The sequence below is a fragment of the Garra rufa genome, chromosome 19, assembly GCF_049309525.1.
Source record: "Garra rufa chromosome 19, GarRuf1.0, whole genome shotgun sequence".
NCBI lineage: Eukaryota > Metazoa > Chordata > Actinopteri > Cypriniformes > Cyprinidae > Garra > Garra rufa.
Genome location: NC_133379.1, coordinates 27,057,642 through 27,080,313, shown reverse-complemented (window position 1 = coordinate 27,080,313; position 22,672 = coordinate 27,057,642). Strand labels below are relative to the sequence as shown.

The 22,672-nt window shown below is 37.5% G+C and overlaps 1 protein-coding gene across 1 annotated transcript in view; it reads left to right on the top strand.

The window, feature by feature from the left end:
• Positions 1–22,672, top strand: part of rimbp2a (RIMS binding protein 2a) — a 56,081-nt gene that overhangs the window by 31,675 nt on the left and 1,734 nt on the right. Inside the window, exons 5-15 of the mRNA XM_073824016.1 lie at positions 1,344–1,448; positions 8,714–8,764; positions 9,226–9,246; positions 11,419–11,596; positions 13,354–13,505; positions 14,243–14,322; positions 14,437–14,546; positions 15,828–16,628; positions 19,165–19,316; positions 20,263–21,162; positions 22,582–22,670. Coding sequence (XP_073680117.1) covers positions 1,347–1,448; positions 8,714–8,764; positions 9,226–9,246; positions 11,419–11,596; positions 13,354–13,505; positions 14,243–14,322; positions 14,437–14,546; positions 15,828–16,628; positions 19,165–19,316; positions 20,263–21,162; positions 22,582–22,670 — 2,636 coding nt within the window. The 5' untranslated portion in view covers positions 1,344–1,346. The remainder of the gene's footprint in view (positions 1–1,343; positions 1,449–8,713; positions 8,765–9,225; positions 9,247–11,418; positions 11,597–13,353; positions 13,506–14,242; positions 14,323–14,436; positions 14,547–15,827; positions 16,629–19,164; positions 19,317–20,262; positions 21,163–22,581; positions 22,671–22,672) is intronic.

Below are 22,672 nucleotides of genomic sequence, written 5' to 3'. Positions count from 1 at the left end.
AACAAGAAATTGACGGCTCATCTATGAAATGAGAAATATGTATTTTTCTCTCCTACCTTTTTTATTATTGACTGTGATAAAAGATTACAGAAGAGATGAGACGAGACAAAGAATCCGAAGTAGTATAGCAATGAGCCGAGCAGAAAACAAGGTTTTCTGTACAATTTTAGGAGTCTTTTTGATGTTGTTTGAAGATGTTTTTTGCTCCTCAGAAATGCATAATCGTCCCAGACAGTGTTGCAGCAGCTGAACTGAAAAAAACTTTCTTAAAAAAAAAAAAAAATGAGCTTCTTGAATTTTCATCTGAAATGTTTCCTTTGAACTCATCTATTTCAAATCCTAAATTCTTAAAATTATGTCATTTACTGACCCTCATGTCAATCCATGACTTTTTTTCAGTGAAACAAGAAAGATATTTTTTTGATAAAATGCCCCAGTGCTTTTTATTAGTATTTTCCCCCATGCAATTAAAGACAGTGTGGTCCAAAATAACATTGGACAGTTGTGTGGACAGAAATGTTAGTCAAAATATATTTTACAGTATGTTTTACAAAAGAAAATCATGGTTCGAAATTACATGAATTTAAATTGAAGTAGCTAAGTAGCTCACTGTTTGTTATGTTATTATGTAGCTAATTAATTTCAATATTTGCACATTTGTAACAAATACAAATAAAAATGTAGTTGTTTCCATCCTCTGAAGCTCTTCAGCTTCTCCTATTTTAATGAATATGCAAAGCATTGCGTGTATAGCCATGTGAGTGTGTGAGGTGTGTATGTGCGTTAAAACCCCACCAAAGTCAGCAAAGAAAAGAAAAGAGGCTTTAACTCTCTTGAAGAGGATGGAGATAACGACAGTGAGAGAAATGGGGAGAAAAAATGGATCTTAGACCTTATAAGCTTAAGCTTTTAAGCCTCACAACACATCTGATATGCCTCGGTGCTACTCCTGTCCAGTTTAACTGAATCTTGAATAAGGGAGAAGGAAACTTGAACCCAAACAGTCCATTAGACATTGTTTATTGTTTTTCATTAATCAGTTTTTATCGTGCCGTTCTCAGTTTTCAGTATTTTCACAGAACATGTTGTATTTACCACATGCTTCTCCATCAGTGGCTGTTGGTGTCATTACTCACTGTCACTATTGCACTTAATGTGTCTGTTAAAGCCGCTGTGTGGTTATTCATGATTCTTTTCCTAGATCTTTGTCCACAGTCTGAAAACAGCGGCTTAGAACAATGATCAATGGTTTGTTTTATAATCTATCTTTAAGAAAGCAGGAGTTTCTACAGATGCATGACACACGTGTCCTAATTCTAATTTCTGTTTTTCGTTTTTCTCAGCATATGCGAGAGGCTGCAGATCGGCGGCAGCAACTGGAGGCAGAGCATGAGCAGGCCTTGGCTTTCCTTAACTCCAGACAGCAGGAGATCAACCTTCTGCAGAAGGTAAGAACATTGGTAAACCTCAAACATGCCTGCACACACACATATGGCTGTTTCTTTAAATACAGTCACTATATGTCCCAGGGGTTGATTTTTATTTATTTATATAACAGATTGTGACTTTGAAGGTCACATTAAAACTGTCTTGGAAACTTTATAACAGGCTGTCATCATTTATGCAAATTTGTTAGATTCCTTTTGAAACATATTTTTCATATGTAATATCCAGCCAATAATTTTGTCTTTTATGCAGACGTGTGAAATAAATATTATTTGTTTTGATAATTTGATCATTTTTGATAATCAATTAATCCAACGATTATTAGAATGATTCATCTACTAAATGTAGATTATTTCACAGATTATTCAGTAGGCTTTGATCAGTTGTTCAGGCTTTGCAATTCCTTAATGTTGAGTTATACATATTTTATATATATATATATATATATATATATATATATATATATATATTCTTTTATTATATTTTACATGCAAACATACACACAGAGGTGCTTTATATGAGAAAATCAAATTGTAATTCTAACAGAAAGTGACAATGACACTTTTTTGTGTTTAATACTGTAAAGCTGCTTGCTTTAAAGGTTGTATCAGCGATTTCTAGCCTGAAACATAAAGTGTCAATTTCAGCTGACCTTTCATCACGATCCGCTCGCTGCCTGCCCCATAAATTGTTTGTGAAAAAACCGTGTCTCTCTGGTCAGCCTAGGGTTCGAGATATGCCAAAAAAACAATCGGCACTACCAACCTTTCCACAGATAAACAAACAGTGTTCCAACCAATCAGCGTCAGGGGTTTGGTGTTGTGGACTTTCGCTCCGCCTCCCTCACATCCCTGCACCAGTAGGAAAGTCCACAACACCAAACCCCTGACGCTGATTGAATCATGCTGCAAATACTCACAATGCAACTAAATACAGAATCGTGCTGCAAGTACTCACAACACAACCAAATACATAAACACGCTGCAAATACTCACAACACAACCAAGTACAGAAATGCCCTACAAATACTTACAACACAACCAAATACAGAAACACGCTGCAAATACTCACAACTAGTGTTGTTTTTGGCGGCTGATTTTAATTTTAGTTTTAGTCTAATACTTCCATTCCAGACTCTCATTTATTTTACCTACCAAACATGTTAGAAGTACACACACATTGAAATTGAAATAAAATAAATAAAAACAATAAATAAAATAAAATAAATAAAATAGCATCACATGACAATGCCAGAAAAAATTGATACATTCAAGTTTAACAAAGGGAAACAAGGTGTTTGAATGCTCGAGCTACAATAACATGCTAAATTAGTGATGTGACGTTCGACACAGTAGCTTCGAAGCTTGTCTCAAAAAACAAAACATCTCACAGTGAGCCACTGTACCGGAGCTTGATTCGTTTTGCCATAACCATGTGACCTGTGACGTCCGAAGCTTCGTTTTCGCAAACGTGACTGCTTCGTATTCTGATTCAAATAACACGAACGCCTTGCGCAGGTTTCAAGCGTCATACACTTCTTTATTAAGAATAAATCATAATACGAATAAATATGTACACGTGTAGTTTTGTGCATGTTCATTTTGTAGTAATGCCCGCTTCAAAAGCACTAATTAATAATATTAGTCAACTTAACAATATTCTTAATTTACTTTGATCTATGCCTACACGAATCATGCTTGTACTTGTATAAGTTTATTTACAGATTAATTCATTTATACCTTGTGTAAGTAAAATATTTCTTATGGTTATTTTATGAAACTGTCACTTAGACATCGGAGATGCAAAATAAATGTTTTCCACCTTACCACAACATGTCATTAGTGTACAACGTGTTGAAAAGCTTTGCGTAATGAAGCTTTTAAGATACTTTTGAGGGGAACGCTTTGGTGCTTCGAAAGGCTTCATTATCCCATCACTACTAAAAAGTGTGTGTCCTTTCTTCTTTTTTTCCCAAAGACGAACCACAGCTGGCCGGCCATCGGTCCCTTTCTCTGTGTCAGACTTAACTTTGTTTGTAGTCGTCTTCTATCTAGAAAATTCCGCGAGTGGGGCTTGAGAAAGTGACGTCGCCTGTGGTTTAGGCTAGAAGGGATAAAGCTAGCTACTGGACATGCGCACATGAATGTAACGTTATAACATTTTGTTTCGTCTCGTTTTCGTCAACGAAAATGAAGAGACATTTTAGCATAGTTTTTATTTTGTAAACCACATTTAGTCTCATTTTTATTCGTCAACGATATTGCATTATACATTTTATTATAGTCATCGTCACATGATCAGCATTTTCGTTTCGTTTCGTCTTGTCTCGTTTTATTCACGTGATAAAGGTTCGTTCTATGACAATATTTAGTCTTAATTTTCATTGACGAAAGCAACACTACTCACAACACAACAAAATACAGAATCGTGCTGCAAATACTCCCAACACAACCAAATACATAAACGTGCTGAGACTCACAATGCAACCAAGTACAGAAATGCCCTACAAATACTTACAACACAACCAAATACAGAAACACGCTGCAAATACTCACAACACAACCAAATACAGAAATGCCCTACAAATATTCACAACACAACCAAATACAGAAACATGCTGCAAATACTCACAACACAACCAAGTACAGAAATGCCCTACAAATACTCACAACACAACCAAATACAGAAATGCCCTACAAATACTCACAACACAACCAAATACAGAAACACGCTGCAAATACTCACAACACAACCAAGTACAGAAATGCCCTACAAATACTCACAACACAACCAAATACAGAAACATGCTGCAAATATTCACAACACAACCAAATACAGAAACGCGCTGCAAATACTCACAACACAACCAAGTACAGAAATGCCCTACAAATATTCACAACACAACCAAATACAGAAACACGCTGAAAATACTCACAACACAACCAAGTAAAGAAATGCCCTACAAATATTCACAACACAACCAAATACAGAAATGCCCTACAAATATTCACAACACAACCAAATACAGAAACATGCTGCAAATACTCACAACACAACCAAGTACAGAAATGCCCTACAAATACTCACAACACAACCAAATACAGAAACACGCTGCAAATACTCACAACACAACCAAGTACAGAAATGCCCTACAAATACTCACAACACAACCAAATACAGAAACACGCTGCAAATACTCACAACACAACCAAGTACAGAAATGCCCTACAAATACTCACAACACAACCAAATACAGAAACATGCTGCAAATACTCACAACACAACCAAGTACAGAAATGCCCTACAAATACTCACAACACAACCAAATACAGAAATGCCCTACAAATACTCACAACACAACCAAATACAGAAACACGCTGCAAATACTCACAACACAACCAAGTACAGAAATGCCCTACAAATACTCACAACACAACCAAATACAGAAACATGCTGCAAATATTCACAACACAACCAAATACAGAAACGCGCTGCAAATACTCACAACACAACCAAGTACAGAAATGCCCTACAAATATTCACAACACAACCAAATACAGAAACACGCTGAAAATACTCACAACACAACCAAGTACAGAAATGCCCTACAAATATTCACAACACAACCAAATACAGAAACACGCTGAAAATACTCACAACACAACCAAGTAAAGAAATGCCCTACAAATATTCACAACACAACCAAATACAGAAACACGCTGAAAATACTCACAACACAACCAAGTACAGAAATGCCCTACAAATATTCACAACACAACCAAATACAGAAACACGCTGAAAATACTCACAACACAACCAAGTATAGAAATGCCCTACAAATATTCACAACACAACCAAATACAGAAACACGCTGAAAATACTCACAACACAACCAAGTACAGAAATGCCCTACAAATACTCACAACACAACCAAATACAGAAACACGCTGAAAATACTCACAACACAACCAAGTACAGAAATGCCCTACAAATACTCACAACACAACCAAATACAGAAACACGCTGAAAATACTCACAACACAACCAAGTACAGAAATGCCCTACAAATACTCACAACACAACCAAATACAGAAACATGCTGCAAATATTCACAACACAACCAAATACAGAAACGCGCTGCAAATACTCACAACACAACCAAGTACAGAAATGCCCTACAAATATTCACAACACAACCAAATACAGAAACACGCTGAAAATACTCACAACACAACCAAGTACAGAAATGCCCTACAAATATTCACAACACAACCAAATACAGAAACACGCTGAAAATACTCACAACACAACCAAGTAAAGAAATGCCCTACAAATATTCACAACACAACCAAATACAGAAACACGCTGAAAATACTCACAACACAACCAAGTACAGAAATGCCCTACAAATATTCACAACACAACCAAATACAGAAACACGCTGAAAATACTCACAACACAACCAAGTACAGAAATGCCCTACAAATATTCACAACACAACCAAATACAGAAACACGCTGAAAATACTCACAACACAACCAAGTACAGAAATGCCCTACAAATACTCACAACACAACCAAATACAGAAACACGCTGAAAATACTCACAACACAACCAAGTACAGAAATGCCCTACAAATACTCACAACACAACCAAATACAGAAACACGCTGAAAATACTCACAACACAACCAAGTACAGAAATGCCCTACAAATACTCACAACACAACCAAATACAGAAACACGCTGAAAATACTCACAACACAACCAAGTACAGAAATGCCCTACAAATATTCACAACACAACCAAATACAGAAACACGCTGAAAATACTCACAACACAACCAAGTACAGAAATGCCCTACAAATACTCACAACACAACCAAATACAGAAACACGCTGAAAATACTCACAACACAACCAAGTACAGAAATGCCCTACAAATATTCACAACACAACCAAATACAGAAACACGCTGAAAATACTCACAACACAACCAAGTACAGAAATGCCCTACAAATATTCACAACACAACCAAATACAGAAACACGCTGAAAATACTCACAACACAACCAAGTACAGAAATGCCCTACAAATACTCACAACACAACCAAATACAGAAACACGCTGCAAATACTCACAACACAACCAAGTACAGAAATGCCCTACAAATACTCACAACACAACCAAGTACAGAAATGCCCTACAAATACTCACAACATAACCAAATACAGAAACACGCTGCAAATACTCACAACACAACCAAGTACAGAAATGCCCTACAAATATTCACAACACAACCAAATACAGAAAAATGCTGCAAATACTCACAACACAACCAAGTACAGAAATGCCCTACAAATACTCACAACATAACCAAGTACAGAAATGCCCTACAAATACTCACAACACAACCAAATACAGAAACACGCTGCAAATACTCACAACACAACCAAGTACAGAAATGCCCTACAAATACTCACAACACAACCAAGTACAGAAATGCCCTACAAATACTCACAACGCTACCAAATACAGAGTCATGCTGCAAATACTCACAACACAACCAAATACTTAATCAAGCTGCAAATAATCACGACGCAACCAAATACAGAATCATCTTGCAAATACTCACAACACAAATACAGAAATGCCCTACAAATACTCACAACACAATCAAATAGAGAACCGTGCAGCAAATACTCACAACCAAATACAGAAACATGCTACAAATACTCACAATGAAACCAAGTACAGTAACGCCCTGCATATACTCCCAATGCAGCCAAATGCAAAAAGACGCAGCAACATGCAGCAAATACTTACAACACAACCAAATACAGAAATGCGCAGCAAATACTCACAACCAAATACAAAAATGCGCTGCAAATACTCACAACGCAACCAAATACAGAAACGTGCTGCAAATACTCACAGTGCAACCAAGTACAGAAATTCCCTGCAAATATTCACAACCAAATACAGAATCATGCTGAAAATACTCACAACACAATCAAATACGGACACAGAATGGTGGTTTATGTATCTGTATGATTATTTAATTAAAAGTGCAGTAAGCATGTTTTTTAGCTAACTGATTACCATTTCTATAACCACAATTTAACTACAAATATCATGGTTAAACTATGTTTTTTGTCGTAGTAAAACCATGGTTAATTTTCATAATGATTCCCTTGCAGCATGTTTCTGTATTTGGTTGTGTTGTATTTGCTGCATGATTCTGTATTTGGTTGTGTTGCGAGTATTTGCAACGTGTTTGTGTATTTGTTCGCAACGGTAAACCACTGCTTGTGCATATCAAACTTGTTTTTACATTACCCCATATGATATCAAACGACTATTCGACAACAAAAATATTTGTCAACAGTTTTTTTATTGTTATTGACAATGTTGACTAATCATTTTGGCCCTAATTGCTAGTTCATGATATAAAAATTATTTAAACTCTAAAACTTCCAGCTATGAATTTAGATTTAGCAAGACAAAGAAGTTTGAAATGAATGCTTTTCACAGCACAGATCACTACTATGAACCAGTTTAGTTACTCACATCTTATTAATTTGATACTGATTATGTCATATCTAATGATCATGATATGCCACATTTTTTCCCAGTCCTTCCGCAGAAGTTGACGTAAGGCTAAGAAAATATTCTTCTGACATGGAAGCAATAGATATTCTGGATAAAATCAGTGCAGTCACATAATAGGATCATGGCTGCAGAACTGTTTGCTTTTCTTTGTGTCTGCGGCCTTTCAGGAAGGAGCAGAGACAGGCAAACAAAGCAATTAGAGACGACAGCAGACACCGCATCAGTGCAGATCCCTAGGGAGGGGTTTGACAGAGCTTTTACCTCACTAACATACACGACACAGGCATATATGCACAAATGACGTGCTGATACAACATGCATGGCAATCATATCCTGTCTGTATCTCACAATTTCCTGTTTGCCTACAAACAAAGAGTTTTCATTGTAATTTTACTCACTTATGAGTAACTGCTGTGAACTGTGACTCACAGTTTTGCCTTTCAGATACTGAATTTCCCCTATGGGATCAATAAATCTGTCTGAAATTAGATGAAGTAGCGTTGCCAACCAAATCTTGGCAAATCTTTTAGTATCAATGTGAAATTATAATGTCTTACTGACGTTGCAGTTACTTTCTGAAGATTTGGGTTTGGTGGGTGTGAGTGAATGGTATCGCATTCGTACAGCTAAACTAAATATGCTATCTCTTATTTTCAGGTTCAGGCTGAAGCTGAAAAAGAACGTGAAGAAGTGGTGCATCTGCTAGAGGTAAAATGTAATCTACTTGCTTTCCTTCTGACCTATGCTACCTACTATGAAAAGCCTAATTTACACTCCTGGCTTGGTCAGCAGAGTCTGCCTTTCGTGCAAAAAGGACCTGTCTACCCAAATTATCTGATAAACTTAGAAGGGACCGATGCAAACTGTCTGGATCATGTGTTTGATAAAAGACCTCCATGTCTGACAGTCGGTCCACTCTTTTGCTTGTCACCTACCATCAGCTTGACTTTCGAGGAGAACTTTTGTCCCCTATGGGGCGTCCTTCCTTTTTACAACCTTCATATTTTTTCCCATCTTTAATATTGTTTTTTTATACCTTGCAATTTTTTTTAAGCCGTTCAGTTTATCCCTTTTTCCATAGTTGAATATTTGATTTGTTTTGTGATATTTTTCATCTCTGACCCTTGTCATTCTGATTTATATATTTTTTTCCTTTTGTGTTTAAACAGAGCCATATGGACAAAATGCAGGTACACACATTCACTCACTCAGAGATTTTTTTCTCATATGAGACATGAAGAATGAAGAATAATTCACCCAGGAATAAGCATTTTTGTCATAATTTGCTTGTTTCAAACCATTTTGACTTTCTTCCATTGAACAAAAATTGAAAAACACTGGATGAATTGATTCATATTTTTATCCTTATAGATACATTGAGGCTTTCCAGCTTCAAATAGGACAAAAACAATATAAACGCATCATAAAAGTGGTCATTGTGACTTATACTGTGCATTTCAATTTTTGAGACCATAGTCATGGCTTTATGTGAAATTTAAGTTATGAACAACATTAAGAGAGAAGTAAAGAATTTTCACTTTTGGGAAAGTTGTCCCTTTAACATCAGTGCATTATTGTGTCTTTTGAGTATCTCTGCTGCTACACTCATCTGTGTGGACTGTGAATTCTTGCTTCTAAAGAGTTTAACAAACAAAATGAAGTTTCCCTGTGACTGTGACAGGCTGTTGCATCAGGTCTCTTGTTGTTGGGGTAAAACTAGGACCTGGTGAAATTATGTGACTGTATCAGTATTAAGGTCTGGTTAGATAATACACTTAAACACACACACACACACACACACACACACACACACACACACACACACACACACACACACACACACACACACACACACACACACACACACACACACACACACACACACACACACAGAGGTTATTTAAACCTCTAATGCCTTTGCCACTAAAAAGCATTTTTTTTTTAGTGTCTCATGCATGATACAGCGTTGTAAAAACAGGGTTCACAAGTTAAAACTAGGGATGTGTGCCACAACTAATTTGCATTTGTATTTAAACAGAGATTTTGTATTTTGTACGTTTTGTATGCAGTCTATTTGAAAAGCCTGGTTATTCTATGAAACCCATCCCATACTGAATTTTGCTGAAAAATATATGTGACACTGGACCACAAAATCAGTCGTAAGTAGCACAGGTATATTTGTAGCAATAGCCAAAAATACATTGTATGGGTCAAAATGATACATTTTTCTTTTATGCCAAAAATAATTAGGATATAAAGTAAAGATCATGTTCCATGAAAAAAATTTAGTAAATTTCCTACCGTAAATATATCAAAACTTAATTTTTGATCATCAATGGAAAGCTTATTTATTCTGCTTTCAGTTTTCAATTTCAAGAAACTGACCCTTATGACTGGTTTTGTGGTCCAAAGTCACATATGCAATGTACTTTACTTGCATTATGATCACTGTAAATTAAACTTAATCATATTAACCAGCTTTTAAAATCTTTAAGCCTGTATAAAATTTCATATCAAGAGGCTATTTTCACTCATAACCGGCAGTAGAATAACCCATAAGCAATCCTAATTGTTATATGACAGTTTGACATCACAAAGTTTCACACAACCTTCCTGCTTTTAAAGTCAAAATACACCCTCACCTTCTCATCTTTCGAGTGGGCATTTTTCTGAAAAATTAAATGATTTTGTTTTGTATTATTTGATGTATTATTTAAAGATGTAACATTAACATGTAGTTTTGTCAAAATATAAAACAAAAAAGATTTAATCTAAATGACTAGTATTTCCAGTGTCAACTAGCAGCAGTATTATTTGGTCGACTAGTCACACGCATCCCTAAAAAAAGGTTTAATTTTGAAAATTGCGACTAAGGCATTTTTTTTCCGTTTCACTGCTCTGTCTCACGCAAACACAAAAATGTGTCATGACAATGGCCCCTTAGGATATCAGAATAAATAGGCTTCTAAAAAGGGAAAACAATTCCCATAACATGATGTTATTGTCACAGGCTGTGCATCCAATCAAACATTACAGCATTTTGTTGCAAATTTATGTAATGCTGGGTCATAGGTCTAATAGCAGGGATTTTGCTAATAATACAGTATTTTTCTCAGTATTTGTTGGCTGGTAAATCACACTGCTGCTGTATATGCATTTACAAAATTGTCAGTTTTCCTTTTCAGCCATGTCATGCTAATACTTTTGCATATTGCTGGTTCCTAAAGCAAAACCAATTAAGAACTACTGCTACAATTCAGTCTACTTCTTCTGCCTTTTTAATTCTTATTTATGATATCAATGATTTGAATTCATTGTTTTGTGCATTTCTTTCTTGTATATTCCTTCCCCAACTCTCAAAGGTCAAGGTTCATGACTTAGAGAAGAAATGCCGGACACAGAGTAAGCAGTGCAATATTTTGTCGAAAGAGCTGGAGAAATATCACCTGGGGTCAGACGCGGAGGATACGCTCAACACTGACTCACAGGAGAAAAACTTGTGCAACAAATACAACAGCCTGCAGCGCCAGGCCGAAAAAAGTGAGTGAAGCATTTTTCAAACAGTTGAGGTGTATTTTACCCCACATGAACCACCGACATTTCTGAATGTTGTGAGCAGTTTTTATAACACCTTTATAGAATTTCTGGCATTCCGTAAAATGCCTCTAATTTAAATAAAAACGTCCTTTCAGGTTCTTTCTGCCTTTTGACTGTTCAAGCGTGTAGCACCAAAACCCTATTGTAATGGTTAGAAGGGCCAAGGATCAGCCAAACCGTAAGTCATAGAGACTTGAAACTTGGAGGGATGGTTGTACTCACACCGCCTACGACGTCACCAAGGCTCGCCCCAATTGGCCTGACAGGGGCACTACAGCGATCTAAAGTATGAAATCGCTCATAACTCCTAAACCATCAGTTGCAGGCTCAAATGTCTTATGTTGTTGGAATCCTTAGCTCACAGTGGAAAAAAAAATGCCTTGGATGCAAAATGTTCAGGTTTTTTTTTTTTTTTTTTTTTGAAAAACCTTCACTTTTGAGAACTAGTCCTAGGTTTTTTGCCCACTCAGAACAAAACCAGTGCAGGAATATTCTCTCAAATGTGAATATCAATAATTATCAAAAAAAGTTGAACTTTCAACCCTCCATCGCAAAGAGATGCTAGAACGTTTGAAAGGGGCAGGGTCAATTTAACTTTTAGTAAAATGCCTCTAACTCCTGAACGGAATGAGATATCTTCGCCAAATTCAGAACACTTATGTAAGAGCTCAAACTGAGGTCACAGAATAAAAATTGCAGAGCTCGGCCACTTAGTGGCGCTGTAAGAGGGAAAAAAAATCATAGATATGGCTATTACTAGGCAACCATTTGTCCTATCCACATGAAAATTCCTGTGCACTGCCGTGGTGCAAAGTGCCACAAGTGTCTATAAGGACATTTGCATATCTCAAAAAAAAAAATTTTTTGGCCAATGAAGTTTGAGCACCTATTAGACAAAGTTAACAGAGGCCAATCAGAACGAAACTGTGAAAAAAGGTCAGTGAGAATTTTTTTTAAAACTGGCGATTGCACATTATGCAGTTTTTCACACATACACACACTATTTGTTTTTCGCTAAAAAAGCACTGCTGTACAATTCTCTGGACTCTCTAGGTCAATAATTATCAAAACAATGTCGAACTTTACTCTTTAAGAAGCTATAACAGGGTCAGAAAAAGCCTGTCCAAATTTACCTGAAATCCTATAAAGCCTAAAGGAAAACTCAAAACTTTACGAAACCTGCTGAGCACATGCAACAGGTGGTTCTAAACAAGCATTCAAAGTTAACAGTGTTTACATTCACATTCAACATTAAAAACATAATATTTCTATGGTAAATTACCTGGATTTGCCAAAAATGCTTTTTTTTTCAATCGTTGATTTAGGTAGCTACAGGCTTGCTAAGCAATATGTAATGTATTTTTCCATATTTGATTAAATGTCTTAAAGCACTTGAACCCCGGTAATTATATAAAATTATACATTAACCTCTAGTGATATATTAAATAAATATTTTATTTTTTAAATAACAGATGTGTTAATATTTTTATAGTTAGAAATAATACATGCGTGAATAAGTAAAACATCCATTTTAACACATCACTTTAATTCCTTTCATTTTAAATGAATCTCTTTCTCTTAATTGCCTTTTCATCTGCTTAATATTATAATTTTTTCCATTATCTTGACCCATTTGTTCAGATCCATCCTATTTTTCAGTGATCAAAGTCATTGATTTCCATTATAACTCATGCTTTCAGGTGATGAGAGATCTGACGGATCTCCACTGGTCTCAGAACTGCCCGTAGTAGTACAGCAGCACAAGAGAGAAAAGCCAGAGCAGCTGTCGGTCAAACCCACCGCCCAAACCCAGAGTCGCTCCAGCAGCCCCATGCAAGCATCCCTCTCAGAGGTTTGTCATGCGTCACAGCTACACTGTGATCATTCGGTTAACCGGTTGCCGCGAGCGGATAGCAGTATCTGTTTATCTGTCTGTATTTTACTCAGAAGAAAAGAAATGTGCTCATTTCATGCTTTTATAATTGGTCTCTCTCCCTATAATTAGATCTGCAAATGACCTCATATCAGATGTTGAAGTTTGTCTGATGCTTTAGGAAAGAAAGTTAGTTGTTTATGTGAAAACTCAATCCACTATTCCACTGAGACATTTGAAGCTCAAAGTATAGAGTAAAAAAAATAATTCAATAAATAAAGGTAAAGTGTGATTTTTATGCTGATTTTGGCATTGTGTCTACATCATGACTCGATGCTGCTATCAAAAAAAAAAGCCAGCTCAGCCAGCTCAACCATCACAAAAAACACTGACTGTTTTTGCAGTTCATTTTGGTGATGCTATCACCACCATTGAAACTACACATTTCAGCCTTATACTGTATTTTCCATGGCTATGAGATTGGCATCAATGCAAATAGGTAATAATCATCTGCTCTGTGCACTTAATCATACATGAATCAAATCATCCATGAACACATCCATGCATTGTGCACATTGGGAGCTGGAGTGGAAATAAATGGCTGTTATGTAATGATATCTCTCACAAACCCTGGCATAGCACATTCATGTTAGGATGTTCAATGTGAAATTTAAAGATCCAAATCAAGTGTGTTTGCTCATTTACACTGTCTGTAGATGGATGATGAGGTGAGCCCAGCTCCGAGGTCCAAAACAAAATACACAGGCCAGGTCCGCCTCTGCACTGCCCGATACAGGTAGTGAACTCTTATATAACACACACACTTATATACATATGTATATATGTGTGTGTTTGTATTTCACTCTTTTCTTTGTTTTCTTTTCCTCTCACTCTCTGATCTTTTTGTCAGTTATAATCCCTATGATGGACCTAATGAGCATCCAGAAGCAGAGCTCCCTCTTGTGGCAGGGAAGTATTTGTACGTATATGGGAACATGGACGATGATGGATTTTATGAAGGTAATTGATTGGACAGGAGAGATGTAATTATTATTGGAGAATAAATTAAGAATCTACATTGAATAAAAACAGAAAAAAAAAAATCCCCAAAATGTATTTGCTAATGGTCATAAATAATTGATATAGACAAAAAGGGGTGTGCGATATATATATATAGTTTAAGATATTATTAAAATTGTTATTTAAACGATACGCAATTTGACATTATCGAGCATATTGCAAAAAAAAAAAAAAAAAAAAAACGAACAAAAACAGACCCAGAGAGTGTACTCATACACTATAATGGTCATGCTTTCATGGGTGATTTAGTCTATTAAAATACATTCAGAATTCCCCCAAATTTCAAAATAAGGGGACAAAAATGCCCCCGTATTGACTTTAATGAGTCTTTTATATTTATATTGTATGATATAATTAATATCATTCAAAGGAGTGATATTTTTCTCCATATATCAGCACGATTGCAAATGTGATTTTGATTTGATGAACAGCTCAATAAACAAGAAGTTAATATTAAGTGACTTACATTTTAGACAAAGCAGTTCTTGTTTTTGATGTATTTCGACAATAAAAATAGTTTCAGCCACAGCAGAACTGTTTTGCAGATCTGAGCAACACACAATGGTGTTTTGTTACTGAATCAATCAGCCGTTTGAATGAATCGTTTGAATGAGTGACTCAATGACTCATTTTAAACATTTATTATGCGTTTGTAACTGTAGGTTTAATGCATTGATGTCCATCATTAAATCTGTGTAAATGCATCTAAATGCCACTTCAGATGCAGATTTTGTGCCACCTCTGCTTTGCAAACACAAATTTTGTTGATACTGATTTCTTCTGATTGGTAACACCACCCCTATAGTGTCGTACTATTTGAATTTATAGATTAAATGTAAGAAATTGACACAAAAGATGATTCATACATTTAATTAGGTCAGAACAAATTGGCCTTATATAGGTACTTAAACTTACTGGAAAAATTGCAAACTAACCACCACACAGAATATGAAGAATATCAAAAACTTTGGGATTCAGCTGTCCACAGCAATCCTAAACCTGCCAAAATACCAGCACAATAACACAATTATTGTTATCGACAAAATTCCAGAAAATATCAATATATCATTTTTTTTTGTAACAGTAACAGTGTATTTAGTCAGTAGGCATCACCTGGCAGCATGTATTAAAATGGCATGCTTACAAAATGCATCACAATTACATTTTATGTAATGAGATCTGCTGCAGCTTATGAGATCTGTCTATTTCTGTTTGTTCCAGGAGAGCTATTGGATGGCCAGCGTGGCCTGGTTCCCTCTAATTTTGTAGAGTTTGTCCAGGACAAGGAAAAGCCAGCTATCGAGGGTGGAGAGGAGCAGGGCAGGCTGGAGCAGAGCTGTCTGACCTTGGCGACCATTGATGGAGGCGCTCCTCTGGACAGCCTTAGCAGCGACGCCCTCGGCCGCTGCAGCAACGGGACAGGCACTCTAGATGGAGAGGAGCTGGGTGACGACATCGTGCCTTACCCCAGGAAGATCAACCTGATCAAACAGCTGGCAAGAAGTGTGATAGTGGCCTGGGAAGCGCCTCTAGTGCCCCTTGGCTGGGGCAACATCAATGGCTACAATATCTTAGTGGATGGGGAAGTACGTTCCTCTGTGCCATTTACAGGAAGGACCAAATTGCTTCTCGAAAAGCTGGACCTGGCTGCCTGCACATACCGCGTGTCGGTACAGAGCGTGACGGACAGGGGGCTCTCCGATGAGTTGCGCTGCACCCTGCTGGTGGGCCGCAATGTTGTGGTGGCACCCACCGGCCTGCGCATGGATGATATTTTACGTGACTCAGCTGAACTTTCATGGCTACCCAGTAATAGTAACTACGCCCATGTTGTGTACTTAGATGGTGTGGAGCATGCTGTGGTAAAGCCGTGCTCTTACAAACTGCGTTTTGTGAACCTGAAGGCCGCCACAGTGTACAAAGTAAAAGTGTTGGCCAAACCTCACCAGGTGCCCTGGCACATGCCTCTGGAACAGAGAGAGAAGAGAGAGGCTGGGGTGGAGTTCTGCACCCAAGCTGCAGGTGAGATTCAACTCTAAAATTATTAAAGGGAACCCCAGGTATTGGGATTTGAATGGCTAGAATATGTAGTAGAAAACCCATGAAAGATTTACATAATTTAAAAAATCCACATCGTTTTACACATATTTTGAACTATGGGGGACACAATTATTTCAATGACATGAAATGGTTGCACTCGGTGAGCTACTGACTCTACCTGTTGCTATTTTTACCACAACACAACTCGGAAAATGAAAAACTGATACAATGACCACAGCTACCGAAAGAGCTACTATCGATTTTTCCCAACAAGCTTTTTTAGTAGCTGTGGTCTACTAAAACCCTCAAACGCATCAGGGCTAAAGTAGAGAGAACAAAGACGCAGGTCTAGAAAGTTTTATTCATCCACAGGCATCTTCGCTAGGAAAAGCAGTGAAGACTTCCATCGCTTCTCTTGTTGGCCTTTGACTGAAAATTACATTCCCAAATTATGTATTCTGAGTTGTGTTGCCGTAAAAATAGCAACAGGTAGCACCAGTAGCTCACTGAGTGCAACCATTTATCATCATCAAAATAATGGCATCCCTATAGTCCAAAATATGTATAAAAGAATGTGGATTTTTAAAATAACGTGCATCCCTCATAGGGTTTCCACTACATATTTTAGTAAGAGAATTGACATTATATTAAGCCATAGAAGTCTTAATATCCAGTGTTTCCTTTAAGACATTGCACCAATATTAAACGATTTTACTTTAGTTTGATTAATTTCTGATTAATTTGACTGTATTTCATTTATAAGGTGTCTTTCTGATAATGCTGTTTTTTAATAATTCATTTAAAGGGGTTATATAAACATTATTTTTGTGTATTTGGTGTAATTCAATGTGTTTACATGGTTTGAAGTTCAAAAACACATTATGTTCCACATACTGTACATTATTTTTGTTCCTCTCTGCCCTGCCTTTCTGAAACACGTCAATTTTTACAGCTCATTAAGCTCATCATTCTGAAAAGTGGGGTGTGCTCTTATTAGCTAGCTATCCAGTGCTTTGTGATTGGCCAAATACTTCAGGCGTGTGACAGAAATGTTACACCCCTTACCATGTTGTGATGCCCTGTCCCGCCGCGACAAGACAAAAACAATAAAACCCATTATAAAATATGCATTTGTTGCATCCAGTGAGGATATAATTACTGATGACTCATACGGTCTTTTTATGTGTTGCGTATCACCGCGTAAACATAACACCATGGCTGTATTCGAAATCGCCCCCTATACCCTTAAATAGGGCACTATTTGAGGGGACAGCCATTTTTAAAAAACCATAGTGGACATTCTTGAGTGCACTCATTCAATCCCACAATGCACTGCAAAAACGAGTGTAAAACCGATGTACACTTAACAGCTAGAGATAACCCATAATGCAATGTGAGAGTCGTGCACCAAATGAATTCCTGCATCTCGCCAGAAGATGGCGCCCGCAGCTGAATCATCCATCATTTTACAACGCACTCATCAACGGTGTAATACAGCATAATACAACACAGGTACAAATTCATTGTAAATTAAATTATAATTTAATTTACAATGAATTAAACTCCGTGACAGAGTTCAAGATTAATCCTTTAATCTCACTACTGGAACTGCCCATTTCAAATGATTATTAAACAGCAAGCAAACTTTGCAAAAGTGGCACTTAGTGTCCGAATTCACTCCCCCTCCTTCATTCACTCCTTTAAGTGTACTGTATGAGTGGAATAATGTAGGGAATAGTGAACGAGGGTATGGGGCAATTTCAGATCCAGCCAATGTCTACATTTGTAATCATAGAAACGACAAGCAAGCAGCACTACTCGTTGACACTGCTCAAAACTAAATAAATAGCCAGTAGCAAATTCTTTAAATATAAAAACGTACTTACAGGCTGAGTCAGAAGTGCCAAACTGTCCTTGCAAAGTTGAAATTGCTCCACTTCATAGTGCACAGCCGGCATTGTAGGGTTCAGGTTCAAGAAACAGTCCTCCGTAAAATGCGCTGCACATACTTGAATATTTTGCAGTACAATCTTTTCATTGCATCACATTCAATACAGACTGTGAAAACACTTTCACAACTAAGGTAAAATCAGCAGCAGTTGCTGGTAACACTGATAAAGGGAATCATGTGACTTGGTACAAAAATATTAATCGTAAAGGTTAAGAACATGGCCTAAACTGTACAGCCAAGTTAGTTCAGCAGAATGTTAATTAAGATTTGAATTAATTAACAGAGAACACAGCTATTTTTATTGTTCTGATTAGCACTTCACTTAAAATAGTCAAAGGCAACAGAAATGGGTTTAGTGAGGCTAATTAAATTAATTAATTAGCTGAAATGCTCAGATGCTTTGAATTAATGTTTGCCCTTATTCTATTATTCAGCTGTGAAGCTGTTGGAATGACCATATCACTGTACACAAGTAAATGAATCCAGTGAACAATCCTTTCTTAACATAACGTATAGAATGTCAAGTGTGTTACTGTAACTAATTGGTGGTTATCTGTCCCTCCTCAGGGCCCCCTATGCCTCCTCATGAAGTCCAGGTCCAGTGTGGACATGCTCCGGGGGTCCTCCAAGTCCGTTGGAAGCCTCCTCCAATGACACCCTTGGGAACCTCCAATGGTGCAAATGTCATTGGCTATGCAGTGTGCACTAAGGGTCAGAGGGTAAGGATGCACATGCATCAGCAGACATATCTGGTGACGTTTATGTGACAGAACAGTTCTTGACTGCATGAAGGCTAAAAAAGAGTCATCACAACCTATTTATATCAAAAACCGATACTGGTGCCCTCTGTTGGTGGAGTGTGTGATTCTAAAAACCTGAATTCAGTTTTTCTTGTGGTTTTAGGAATTTTTACAGTTGCAATCAAAATTACTCAACCCCCTTATCCTGCAAGACATTTTGCTGCAGAGAACAAAATTTTGCAAAAACAGTTTAACAAAGGCATCAGTACACTATTAGAGAAAGTTTATTAATACACATTTGAGTAATTTTGAGAATGTATGTTGGTGAATAATGGGGAAAAAAAGCTCTAAACGTTCATGTTCAAAATTATTTAATCCCTAAAAGTCTAAATTGGGGGAAAATCTTTTATTCTTTAAAATCACCAATAAACATTTGGGCATGCTTAGAAGCTTCTGTCACCTCTCTACTGTCTCCTGGCACATTCCTCACCTGAAAAAGCTTTCAGATCACTGATAATCTTTGGTTTTCACATTTCCACTGCTTTATTCAAATTCAACCAACTATTTTCAATGAGAATTAAATCTGGAGACTGAACAGGCCACTCAAGACCATACTATGACTGATCCCTGAACCAACCTTAAGTAGATTTTAATGTTTACTTTGGGATGATTGTCCTGCAGGAAAGTCCGTTGATCATTAGCTTCAGTCTATGCACCAAAGGCATCACAATTATTTATACAGTCATGATTTCCACTTCCTTCATGCAACAGTAAATCACCCCCATAACAGGACCGTATTTACCATATTTCACATGTAGACATGTAGTCTGTTGTCCCCTATTTAAATTACAGAATTTCACTTGTTAAAATGCAATGAATAACTCATTTTAACAGCATCTTTATACTAATTCTAATGCTGTTTCAGATCGCTGAGGTGTTGTATCCAATGGCAGACTATGTGGCCGTAGAATTGAACCGTCTCCAGTGCTTGGAGGCCCGTGAGGTTATTGTCAGGACTTTATCAGCACAAGGGGAATCTCAAGACTCCCATGTCGCAGTCATTCCAAACCACCTGCTGGTGCCTCTTCCTAAAGCCCTTCCCCCTTCTCACCACATGCAATCGCCTCTCCCGCCCCAGCAGTCTCAACCAATGCCTCCTCATCCCCAAATGCGGATCCTTCCCCCTCACCCTGGATCCCAACCACCTAGCCATCTCCAGCCCCTCCCTGTTCGCCCCAACCAGCCCCCATCTCATCTCCTTCCCCATCATATGCCCCATCCCACACAGCCCTCTCCACCCCACCTCCAGCCTTTACCACCACACCCCATTCCTCAACCCCAGCCCACCATCCCAATGCCCCAGCCTCAACCCCAGTCCATGCCCATGCCCCAACCCCAACCCCAGCCACCCATGCCTATGCCTCAGCCCCAACAGCCCATGGCCCTGCCACCACCCCAGCCGGCCATCCCCATGCTCCAGCCTCAGCCAGCTATCCCGATGCCCCAGCCTCACATTCCCCAACTGCCCCTTCCCCCATCCCAAAGACCACTAAGTGCCAGAGAGCTGGAAACCAAAGAGCCAGGGCCAGGAATGCTTCATCATGGAGGGGGCCCACCTCAGCCATGGGAGCCTGGCTGCTCCCCATCAGGCATGCCCACAGGCCTGCCACATGGACACACCCTGGATGCCCCGGCCTGCCCGAACCGCCGCTCCCCGTCACCTCAAAGGATCCTCCCCCAGCCCAGGGGTACGCTAATTCCTGACACTGTGGCCAAGGCTATTGCCCGAGAGGCAGCCCAACGAGTGGCTGCAGAGACTGGACGGGTGAGTCAAGTCAGCATAAAGCATGTTATATAAAGTAGATGCAAATCAAACTTAACCCTAGAATGCATGATCCAAAACTTGACATAAATAATGGAGGTCAAAACGACCCATATTAAAGTCAATGTTTTTTCCATCTGAATTTCTTCTTTTTCTTCATCTCTTTTTATTTATATTTTTATTTAGATTTTAATCATTTTTATATAGAATTTTTTTTATCTTTAAAAGGATAGTTCACCCAAAAAAGAAAATTCATCATATAAAACAATAATATCTCTTCTCAAGTATTGGATTAAACTACTCTTTAAGACCTTGTTGGATATTATAAGTTTTGGTTACCTGGACTTTCAATGGAGGGACAGATTAACTGAAGTCTTTTGGATTTGGAACTACATGAATTTGATTAAATGATTACAGAATATTCATTTTTGGGGTGAACTATATTAAGTGTAATTAAACTTTAAAATTAAAAGATTTTATACTTGCAGTATTAATAATTTGATTACATACAAGTTTAAATGTTTCAGTAATGTTCATTTGTTCTTTTCTGTGTATATGTACAATAAGACAAAGTATTTAAAGATTACAAAGTATAACTAAAATGTGTTTATGTGAGAATTTGCTGACATTTTATTTATAGATTATTTTATTTATAGATTTTTTAACAGATCTATAAATAAATCTATAAATGTTTTATTTTTAGTAATTTTGTGAGTAGAAAAAAAACCTTGTTATTATACAAAAGCATTATTATTATTATTATTATTATTATTATTATTATTATTATTATTGTTGTCACTGTGAGATAGACCTCCATAGGAATACATTTTGGTCATTTTGACCCCCTTTTCAAAGACTTGGGGTCGTTTTTTTTAATCAGTGACAAGTATGCATATTTTTGCTGAGGCTTAACATACAACATTTATGAGAAATGTATAATATATAAATTATTCAAATCTTTTTACTGAAAAAACAAAACAAAACAAATAACACCCTACCGGGTCAGTTTTGACCCTTTATGCATTCTAGGGTTAATATGTACAAATGAGAACTCTTTTAAAGAGTTATTGAACATACATACAGAAGATTAGGTATGTTGTCAGTACTCAACCTCAGCATAACTGTCAGATTTCTTTATTAAGATTTCTGAAAGCACTGTAATATATTCAGATGGAGAGGAGAAGCCAGGGCTTCCACTCTCAAAATTCAGATGAGGAAGAGGATGAGGAAAGCTATCAGGCCCGCAGAAGAGGAGCATCTGTGGATGACTTCCTTAGGGGCTCAGAGCTGGGCAGGCAGGTATGGCAGTTGAAATGATTGCCTTACCATACAACAACAGGCGTAAGAGGCAAATGTCAGCGTTGAATGCTTAGGTTTGGTATATTAGCTTGTGTATCTTCTCTCACAATCTACATTTCACAGTCTCATTACAGTCACAGCGAAGAGTATCATACTGAGAGCAGTCGAGGCTCGGATCTCTCGGACATCATGGAAGAAGACGAGGAGGAGTTGT